The sequence below is a fragment of the Saccopteryx leptura genome, chromosome 3 (assembly GCF_036850995.1).
Source record: "Saccopteryx leptura isolate mSacLep1 chromosome 3, mSacLep1_pri_phased_curated, whole genome shotgun sequence".
NCBI lineage: Eukaryota > Metazoa > Chordata > Mammalia > Chiroptera > Emballonuridae > Saccopteryx > Saccopteryx leptura.
Genome location: NC_089505.1, coordinates 121,427,265 through 121,438,160, shown reverse-complemented (window position 1 = coordinate 121,438,160; position 10,896 = coordinate 121,427,265). Strand labels below are relative to the sequence as shown.

At 41.2% G+C, this 10,896-nt stretch overlaps 1 protein-coding gene across 1 annotated transcript; it reads left to right on the top strand.

Moving 5' to 3' along the window:
- Positions 1-907: 907 nt before the first annotated feature.
- LOC136398307 (cytochrome P450 4A11-like) lies at positions 908-10,352 on the top strand. Its single transcript, XM_066372654.1, has 6 exons — positions 908-969; positions 1,342-1,375; positions 9,129-9,201; positions 9,651-9,757; positions 9,842-10,032; positions 10,115-10,352. The coding sequence occupies exons 1-6, from the start codon at positions 908-910 to the stop codon at positions 10,350-10,352; spliced, it is 705 nt and encodes a 234-aa protein (XP_066228751.1).
- Positions 10,353-10,896: the final 544 nt, after the last annotated feature.

The following is a 10,896-nucleotide window of genomic DNA, read 5'->3' as shown; positions in this document are numbered from 1 at the left end:
CAGGTATTTGTTTACAGTGTTCCCAAAGTGGATGGCACAGGATGTACCCAGTCACCTGCTTGGATCCATACTACTTTGGTCACTGCCAAAGGAAAGCAGAGCCATGGTAGAAACATGTTCTGCTCTCCTCCTATCACCATGTCTAGAGCAATGGTCACTCCCCTGAAAAAAGGACAAACTGCCACTAGCTGGTCTGGGCAGTGGCAGCTTCAGTGACATGGTGGACATCTCAGGATGTCACTCAAGTAGGCTCTGGCCTGGGCCCAGGGCTTTGGCATGACATTGAGCCACTCCATGGAAGAAAGTGGAGATTAGGTCTGCACCCACAGAGCAGAATGTTCCTATCAGATCTCTGATCTTCTCAGGTACACTCAGCAAACATGTGATGAATGCAAAGAATGAACCTGGTGTTTCATCATTAGGCTCTCCAGTGCTGGTCACTTAGGTTTCCTCTTGTCTTACTTAACACATTTGTTACCTAGAGTTGGAGTGCTCCTTTTCCTCTTCTCTAGCTCAATATAAGGACAGAGAAGATTCCCTCTTTGTCCCCAGTGTAACAATGTTTCCTGGTCTGCCAAGAGGTAGTTACCATCATAACTTATTCTTAAAATTCAAAACAAATTCATACCATGTGAGAGAGCATGTTTAATTATGTAATCAAAGTTTCTGAGAATATAGTCCTCACTTTAAAAACATTTGCTTTACAGTCTTAATATGCTATGGATGCATCTCATCTGGAAAGTGAGGGATACCAAATAGGTGATCTAGAGAGACAGAGAGAGCTAGCTGTGTCAGCAGAGGCCTTCTGGGGGAGTAGGAGGGTCAATGTCCCCTTCTACAACAGAACAAATGGGAGGAGCTGGTCAGCCAGGACTCACATCTGGAGATCTTTGAACACATCTCCATGATGACCCTGGACACCATCATGAAGTGTGCCTTCAGCCAGCAGGACAGCATCCAGACAAACAGGTCAGCAACAACCCTTAAGCTGTAGGGCTTTTGTTTTACCATCTGATATGGACTCACTGGACAGCAGTTCAGGCAGCTGGGTTGTCAGCTGCACTAAAAGCAAGAGTTTGTCAAGCGCTCCTGACCATGGACAAACTCCAGTCCAGACAAAACCTTGATTCAGCCACAGATCCCTGATCCCTGACAGGGAGAAGCCTGATTGCTCATATCACTTATAAAGCTCTGAGGGTTCAGGGGTCATAAGATAGAAGCAATGTGTGCCTCAGTGTCACCTGTGCACAATGTCTATGGAAACCCCTACCTAGAGTCTCCATCCGTTTCCAGGCCAGAGGCCTTTAATTCTATGGTATTTTCTGTATCTTCTCTCTTCAGGCACTGCAAAGCCTACATCCAGGCCATGGGAGATGTAAAAAACCTCTCTTATTCTTTTTTTTTTTTTTTTTTAAATAAATTTTTATTAATGGTAATGGGATGACATTAATAAATCAGGGTACATATATTCAAAGAAAACATGTCTAGGTTATTTTGTCATTAAATTATGTTGCGTACCCCTCGCCCAAAGTCAGATTGTCCTTCGCCACCCTCTATCTAGTTCTCTGTGCCCCTCCCCCTCCCCCTAACTCTCCCCCTGTCCTCCCTCCCCCCACCCCTGGTAACCACCACACTCTTGTCCATGTCTCTTAGTCTCATTTTTATGTTCCACCAATGTATGGAATCATGTAGTTCTTGTTTTTTTCTGATTTACTTATTTCACTCCTTATAATGTTATCAAGATCCCACCATTTTGCTGTAAATGATCTGATGTCATCGTTTCTTATGGCTGAGTAGTATTCCATAGTGTATATGTGCCACATCTTCTTTATCCAGTCTTCTATTGAAGGGCTTTTTGGTTGTTTCCATGTCTTGGCCACTGTGAACAGTGCTGCAATGAACATGGGGCTACATGTGTCTTCACGTATCAATGTTTCTGAGGTTTTGGGGTATATACCCAGTAGAGGGATTGCTGGGTCATAAGGTAGTTCTATTTGCAGTTTTTTGAGGAACCACCATACTTTCCTCCATAATGGTTGTACTACTTTACAGTCCCACCAACAGTGAATGAGGGTTCCTTTTTCTCCACAGCCTCTCCAACATTTGCTATTACCCGTCTTGTTGATCATAGCTAATCTAACAGGGGTGAGGTGGTATCTCATTGTAGTTTTGATTTGCATTTCCCTAATAACTAATGAAGCTGAGCATTTTTTCATATATCTGTTGGCCATTTGTATCTCTTCCTGGGAGAAGTGTCTATTCATGTCTTCTTCCCATTTTTTTATTGGATTGTTTGTTTGTTTGTTGTTGAGTTTTATGAGTTCTTTGTAAATTTTGGAAATTAGGCCCTTATCTGAGCTGTTGTTTGAAAATATCATTTCCCATTTAGTTGGCTGTCTGTTTATTTTTATATCAGTTTCTCTTGCTGAGCAAAAACTTTTTATTCTGATGTAGTCCCATTCATTTATCTTTGCCTTCACTTCTCTTGCCATTGGAGTCAAGTTCATAAAATGTTCTTTAAAACCCAGGTCCATGAGTTTAGTACCTATGTCTTCTTCTATGTACTTTATTGTTTCAGGTCTTATATTTAGGTCTTTGATCCATTTTGAATTAATTTTAGTACACGGGGACAGGCTGTAGTCGAGTTTCATTCTTTTGCATGTGGCTTTCCAGTTTTCCCAACACCATTTGTTGAAGAGGCTTTCTTTTCTCCATTGTGTGTTGTTGGCCCCTTTATCAAAGATTATTTGACCATATATATGTGGTTTTATTTCTGGGCTTTCTATTCTGTTCCATTGGTCTGAGTGTCTATTTTTCTGCCAATACCATGCTGTTTTGATTATTGTGGCCCTATAATATAGTTTAAAGTCAGGTATTGTAATGCCCCCAGCTTCATTCTTTTTCCTTAGGATTGTTTTGGCTATTCGGGGTTTTTTATAGTTCCATATAAATCTGATGATTTTTTGTTCCATTTCTTTAAAAAATCTCATAGGAATTTTGTTGGGAATTGCATTAAATTTGTATATTGCTTTGGGTAATATGGCCATTTTGATTATATTTATTCTTCCTATCCAAGAACAAGGAATATTTTTCCATCTCATTGTATCTTTTTCGATTTCCCTTAACAATGCTTTGTAATTTTCATTATATAGGTCCTTTACATTCTTTGTTATGTTTATTCCTAGGTATTTCATTTTTTTTGTTGCAATCGTGAAGGGGATTATTTTTTTGAGTTCGTTTTCTAATATTTCATTGTTGGCATAGAGAAAGGCTATGGACTTCTGTATGTTAATTTTGTATCCTGCGACCTTACTGTATTGGTTTATTGTTTCTAATAATCTTTTTGTGGAGTCCTTTGGGTTTTCGATGTATAGGATCATATCATCAGCAAAAAGTGATACCTTTACTTCTTCTTTTCCAATATGGATGCCTTTTATTTCTTTGTCTTGTCTGATTGCTCTGGCCAGAACTTCTAGCACCACGTTAAATAAGAGTGGAGAGAGTGGACAACCCTGTCTTGTTCCTGATTTAAGGGGGAAAGCCTTCAGTTTAGTGCCATTTAATATGATGTTAGCTGATGGTTTATCATATATGGCCTTTATCATGTTGAGATATTTTCCTTCTATACCCATTTTGTTGAGAGTCTTAAACATAAAATTGTGTTGTATTTTATCAAAAGCCTTTTCTGCATCTATTGATAAGATCATGTGGTTTTTGTTCTTTGTTTTGTTGATATGGTGTATTACGTTAACCGTTTTGCGTATGTTGAACCATCCTTGAGATTCTGGGATTCATCCCACTTGATCATGATGTATTATTTTTTTTAATATGTTGTTGTATTCGGTTTGCCAGTATTTTGTTTAGAATTTTAGCATCTGTATTCATTAGAGATATTGGTCTGTAGTTTTCTTTCTTTGTGCCATCCTTGCCAGGTTTTGGTATGAGGGTTATGTTGGCCTCATAAAATGTGTTCGGAAGTATTGCTTCTTCTTCAATCTTTTGGAAGACTTTGAGTAGAATAGGAACCAAGTCTTCTTTGAATGTTTGATAGAATTCACTAGTATAACCGTCTGGGCCTGGACTTTTATTTTTGGGGAGGTTTTTAATAGTTTTTTCTATTTCCTCCCTGCTGATTGGTCTGTTTAGGCTTTCTGATTCTTCATGACTCAGTCTAGGAAGGTTGTATTGTTCTAGGAATTTATCCATTTCTTCTAGATTGTTGTATTTGGTGGCATATAATTTTTCATAGTATTCTACAATAATTCTTTGTATATCTATGATGTCTGTGGTGATCTCTCCTCTTTCATTTTGGATTTTATTTATTTGAGTCCTGTGCCTTTTTTCCTTGGTGAGTCTTGCCAAGGGTTTGTCAATTTTGTTGACCTTTTCAAAGAACCAGCTCCTTGTTTTATTGATTTTTTCTATAGTTTTTCTGTTCTCTATTTCATTTATTTCTGCTCTGATTTTTATTATCTCCTTTCTTCGGCTGGTTTTGGGTTGTCTTTGTTCTTCTTTTTCTAGTTCCTTAAGGTGTGAAGTTAAGTGGTTTACTTCGGCTCTCTCTTGTTTGTTCATATAGGCCTGAAGTGATATGAACTTTCCTCTTATTACTGCTTTTGCTGCATCCCAGAGATTCTGATATGTCGTATTTTCATTTTCATTTGTCTGTATGTATCTTTTGATCTCTGCGCTTATTTCTTCTTTGACCCATTCATTTTTTAGAAGTATGTTGTTTAGTTTCCACATTTTTGTGGGTTTTTCCCCCTCTTTTTTGCAGTTGAATTCTAGTTTCAAGGCTTTATGATCAGAAAATATGCTTGGTACAATTTCAATTTTTCTAAATTTGCTGATATTGTCTTTGTGGCCCAACATATGGTCAATTCTTGAGAATGTTCCATGTACACTAGAGAAAAATGTATACTCTGTCGCTTTGGGATGAAGTGTCCTGTAGATGTCTATCATATCCAGGTGTTCTAGTATTTCGTTTAAGGCCACTATATCTTTATTGATTCTCTGTTTGGATGACCGATCTAGAGCCGTCAGCGGAGTATTGAGGTCTCCAAGTATGATTGTATTTTTGTTAGTTTTTGTTTTAAGGTCAATAAGTAGCTGTCTTATACATTTTGGTGCTCCTTGGTTTGGTGCATATATATTAAGGATTGTTATGTCTTCTTGATTCAGTGTCCCCTTAATCATTATGAAGTGACCATTTTTGTCTCTGAGTACTTTTTCTGTCTTGTAGTCAGCATTATCAGATATGAGTATTGCTACACCTGCTTTTTTTTGGGTGTTGTTTGCTTGGAGTATTGTTTTCCAGCCTTTCACTTTGAATTTGTTTTTATCCTTGTTGCTTAGATGTGTTTCTTGTAGGCAGCATATAGTTGGATTTTCTTTTTTAATCCATTCTGCTACTCTGTGTCTTTTTATTGGTAAGTTTAATCCATTTACATTTAGTGTAATTATTGACACTTGTGGGTTCCCTACTGCCATTTTATAAATTGCTTTCTGTTAGTTTTGTATCTAGTTTGATTCTTCTCTTTTGTTTTTCTATCATTTGTTTCTGTTTGTTTGTGTTCCATACTTCTTTCCTCTGTTGCTACCTTTTTTAAGTCATGTGTTTTTGTGGTGTTTTTTTCTAGGGTGGTTACCATTAAGTAATGAAAAGGGTACCTACCATATTCATTGTAGTACCCTATCTTATAAGTATTTCTGCACTTCATCGTCCTTTGCTACTGTTAATCTCCATTCTCTCCCCCCCTTTTTTTTCCCTTTGTTGTCACAGTTTAAGTTTGGTTTTATTGTGTTCTTGGTGGAGCTGTTACTTGTGGTGTTGTTTTCTTTTGTTCTTTGAATCTGATTGGAAAACCCCCTTTAGTATTTCCTGGAGTGGGGGCTTTCTCGTGATAAATTCTCTCATCTTTTTTGTATTTGTGAATGTTTTTATATCTCCTTCATACTTGAAGGATAGCTTTGATGGGTATAGTATTCTTGGCTGAAAGTTCCTCTCTTTCAGGGCTTTAAATATTGGGGTCCACTCTCTTCTAGCTTGTAGAGTTTCTGCTGAGAAATCTGATGATAATCTAATAGGCCTTCCTTTATATGTTGTACTCTTCTTTTCCCTGGCTGCCTTGAGAATTTTTTCTTTGTCATTGGTTTGTGTCATCTTTATTATGATGTGCCTTGGAGTGGGTTTGTTGGGGTTAAGAAAACTCGGTGTTCTGTTTGCTTCTTGAATTTGAGGCTTTAGTTCTTTCCACAGGCTTGGGAAGTTCTCGTCTATTATATGTTTGAGTATATTCTCCATTCCATTTTCTTTCTCTTCTCCCTCTGATATACCTATTATTCTTATGTTATTCTTTCTGATGGAGTCAGATAATTCCTGTAGGGCTTTCTCGTTTTTTATTATTTTTGAGTCTCTTTCTTCTTCTCTCTGTTGTGCCTCAAGTTGTTTGTCTTCTATTTCACTAATCCTATCTTCAATCTGGGTTGTTCTGCTAGCTAAGCTTGTTACCTCGTTTTTCAGTTCGTGAATTGAGTTTTTCATTTCTGTTTGATTTGTTTTTATAGTTTCAATTTCCTTGGTAATATATTCTTTGTGTTCATTGAGTTGTTTTCTGATCTGCCTATATTGCCTTTCCGTGTTTTCTTGTATATCTCTGAGTATTTTTAAGATTTCTATTTTAAATTCTCTGTCATTTAGCTCCAAGGCTTCCAATATGTTAAGTCTTTTCTCCATAGATTTTTCCACATCTATTTGTGTTACCTCTCTTTCTTTTGTATCCATAATATTTGATTTCCTCTTTCTTATTGGCATCTGAGGGTGGTCTTGTTGATAGCACTAATTAGAATTAATAAAGAGTAAAAAGTAAAAAAACAAAAAAAACAAAAAAAAACCAAAAAAAAACAAACAAACAAAAACAACAACAACAACAACAACAAAAAAAAACAAAAACAAAACAAAGGGTAAAACACCCCACAAAAAAAAGCAGTAATAATTTATTATTTCCCCCCTTTTTTTTTTCTTTGTTCTCCTTCCCTCCTCTCCCCTCCTCAGGGAAATATCGTGCCTATAATGGAGGGCCTGGTTTGCGGTGAAGAGTTCAAGGGGGCAAAAAATTAAAAAAATAAATAAAAAAAATAAAAAAATAAAAAATAAAAAAAAAAAAGGAAGAAAATCTTAGACAAGCATAAGTTGATCTGCGAGGGAACCAGAAAAAAGGACAAAAAAAGGAATAATCAAGAAGAAAAAATAAAAATAATAAGTAAAAATACGTTGTATTAAGTGGAGCAAAGACCAAATACAATGGAGACCTGGGGTTGGGAGGACCCAAAATGCCACAAAAACAAACCAACCAGAAAAAAACAAAATAAAACCGAAAAAGAAAAACAAAGCCAAAAAAAACCTTGAGTCCCAAATTAACTAATTTGTTCGTGATTGAGGATTAAATGGGAGGAAAGTAAAACGAGAAAAGAAAAAACGAATAGAAAGGAAAAAATAAGAAAAAGAGAAAAACGAAGGAAGAAATAAAAAAGGAAGAGAAAAAAACAAAATAAGGCAAAAAAAAACAAAAGAGGAGAGAGTGAGAATTAAGTGTCCTGGAGTATAACCCCAAAGGAGGGTGAGGATGAAGAAGAGAAATAAAATGTAACACTTATGGGTAGTGTAGTTCAAGAAAAGGGAAGCATAAGATGGGCAGAGAATAGAAGGACTGAGGTGGAGGAAATAAAGGCAATAGGATAGAAGGAACAAACAACAACAACAACAACAACAACAACAACAAAAACCAACAAACAGTGGAACAAGCTGCAAAGTCTGTGGATTTTTCCTGATTTTGAGATGTCAACCTCTTCCTCCTTCTCCTCTCTCCCTCTTCCCGGTCGGCGACTCTGCACTCCAGGCCCTGCCCCTGCGCCACACCCAGGCAGGGACTTGCAGTTGATGGGGTTCTATGGCAATGTCACACAATTGGCTTTAGTCTTGTTGGTAGTCAAGGCCTGCCGGCGTCTGCAGGGTCTAAAGACGAGAGAGTTCGCCTTCGTGGATTCTCTCTCCCAGTCCCCCCCTCCCGAACCAGCAGCCTGGCGATCCAGCCACAAGGCTGCCACTGCTTCTGCCTGGGGAGTAAGAGACTCAAAGAGCTGGGAAATCCCCACTCTATCCCCACTCAGTGCAAGGCTCTGGGAAGGGCTCTGACAGTCAGGGCCTCCAGTGTAATCAGGCGGGGGTGGGAGTCAATTGTTGTCAAGGTGATTGTTCAGCGCCTAGCATTCCGTTGGACCTCTCAACCCAGGCTTTCCACACTTTGTAGCCTGTTTTGGCCGGTAAGAAGAGGCACTAGTCTCTGCTTGCGACTAGTGTGGTATAGATCTTATTATCTGCCAAGTCCTTCTTGTTAGCGTTTATCCCTGAATATGGAGGCTCTATCAATCAGAAGTTGCCCCCGCCCCTTTAGCGAGAGGCACCAAAAAATATCACGCCTCTTGTCTTGGGTCGGTGAACTGAGAGAGATCTTATCAATTAGAACCGAGGGTGCGCAGATTTCACGGGTTAAGTTAATTTCAGTAATTGGGTCGCAGCTGTGCTCCCGAAGGTATTTCAGGCTGCCTGCGCGCGCCCCTCCCCCAACGCTTGATTGTTAGCTTGAATGGCTGGGTGAGGTGCCCCGCCCGCGGAGAGAATCTCCCAAGTAGGGAATACCGCCCTGGGGCCTCTCCCGCTCCCCGTGCGCGGGCCGCTGGGAACGTTAGCGGTGCTCGGTCTGCAATGCTCGGTCTGCAACCAGACCGGGAGCGCGCCAGCGGCTGCTTGCCGCTCGCCCTGCAACCGACCCGGGCGCTGCTCGCGGCGGCCGGCGGCGGCTTCCGAGTGCGGGATGACTTACCACAGGCGCACTTTCTCGCGGCTTGAATGAACGTCCCTGCGGTAGCTTCCTCCACACCCTCGTCTCTCAGATTCGAGTGATAACAGTCCTTTTGCTTTCAGTTTGCTCCGAAGATAAATTTTCCTGTTTCTAGTTGATAAATTTGTTGTGATTTTGGGGAGATCTGTCGGACGCGCTGCTCACGGCGCCATTTCCGTGACGTCACCCTCTCTTATTCTTGAGTAAGGAATATCTTCTACCGGAAAGACATTTATCTATGGGCTGACTCTGGAATGTCTCAATAACCACCGGGCCTGCCAGGTTGCCCATCAACACACAGGTTGGACCCCACCTCCTGGGCTGCTCCCTCTGTCATCAGGCTCATATCAAAAGGACTAGCCTTGACCTTCAGGAAGAGCTTTGCTTCTGCTCATTAGGAGCTGGAACACTCACACTGGGTAGTTTCTGGTGTAGAGCTTGGAAACTGAGATGTTAAGGTGCAAGGGACTGTGAAGGGGCTTACATGTGTCACCACATTGGTGATGTCCCCCCCTCCAAGCAGCATTCAAGCAGAGTCTACTCCATGGGTGTGCTATTGAGAGGAGGCCTGACCTGCAATCAGAGGGTGCTAGAGCGCTCACCCCTGATGTGCACACCTACTGCCATTCTCATCCTGATTCACTGGCACCCAGATTGGAGCAGGGTGGGGAGAAGGTGTGGCCACTCTGGGTTCCTGTTTCTGGGCCCCCTGCACTCTGATCTCTGCCTGGGGACCACTGTTCTTTACAGACCAAGTGATCAAGCTGAGGAAGGCACATCTGCAGGAGCAGGAAGAGCTGGAGAAGGTCGGGATAAAGAAGCACTTGGATTTCCTGGACATCCTCCTCTTTGCCAGAGTGAGTGTGTGTAGGAGGCCTGAGTCTTTGCCCAGAAATTTAGACAAAAAAGCAAACCTTATACTCTCTTCGTGTCTTCCCCAGATGAAGAACAGGAGCCCCTTGTCTGTCAAGGACCTCCGTGCCGAAGTGGACACATTTATGTTCGAGTGTCATGACAACACTGCCAGTGGCATCTCCTGGGTCCTCTATGCTCTGCCTGCGCACCCCGAGCATCAGGAGAGGTGCTGCAAGGAGGTCCAGAGCCTCCTGGGGGATGGCGCCTCCAACACCTGGTGAGTGCTCAGGAGATGAAAGAGCCCCGCCCACTCAGCTAGACAAGAAGCCCTGGTCTGTCTGGGCCCTGCCTGCCCTCAGGTTGTGCTTCATTCATTTCTGGGATCACCTTAATCAGATGCCCTGCACCACCATGTGCATCAAGGAGGCACTGCGACTCTATCCACCTGTACCACGAGTCAGCAGAAAGCTCAACAAGCCCATCACCTTCCCTGATGGACGCTCCTTACCCAGAGGTCTGAACTTCACCACACTCACTAACCTTGGCATTCTGCAAGAACACACGGCAGATCAGGTCCATGTGCTTAGAGCAATTTGAACCTCTTTGGTCTTATTTCCTCATCATTAAGTGGTTGTTTATTTTTTAGTTTGTATGAGAGATATAGAATGTTTGTCACATAATATGAACATAGTAAAAGCTTAATACACAACACTTTTGAATGTGGCCTTGTAATTTAATCTTAAAATCCCATTTCTTGAGATATGAGGGCTGCATTGACAAAGCGACAGGGGCAGGGAGAGCTTTGGTTTCTTTCTTATGGGGTCCAGGCAAATGAGGGACTTCAGGAAATCCACTGTCTTGGGTCCGATGGTCCAGTCTCTGTGGAGCCCTGAGGCTGATGGCAGAGAGCTGCTGGTGACCAGATCTGAGACACCTGCCACGGTTGGGAGCCACCTGCTGCCTCACCTTTGGTCTGAATTCCAGCCCTAACCCTCCCTAGCTGTGTGATCATAACCAAATTGCTTAACTTCTCTCTGGAGCTCAGGTGCCTTTTCTGAAAAATGAGAAAAAGGGTTGTTATATTGCTGCAAAATATAAGCTTCCAATTTTTTTCTTGTTTTTCAATCCTAAGTAGATTTTC

Excerpts from the sequence above, each read along its gene's own strand:
- LOC136398307 (XM_066372654.1), top strand. The coding sequence starts at position 908 with ATGACCCTGGACACCATCATGAAGTGTGCCTTCAGCCAGCAGGACAGC. Across the intron at positions 1,376-9,128 it reads ACATCCAGGCCATGGGAGAT|ACATTTATCTATGGGCTGAC; the intron begins GTAAAAAACCTC and ends TCTACCGGAAAG. Across the intron at positions 10,033-10,114 it reads GATGGCGCCTCCAACACCTG|GTTGTGCTTCATTCATTTCT; the intron begins GTGAGTGCTCAG and ends GCCTGCCCTCAG.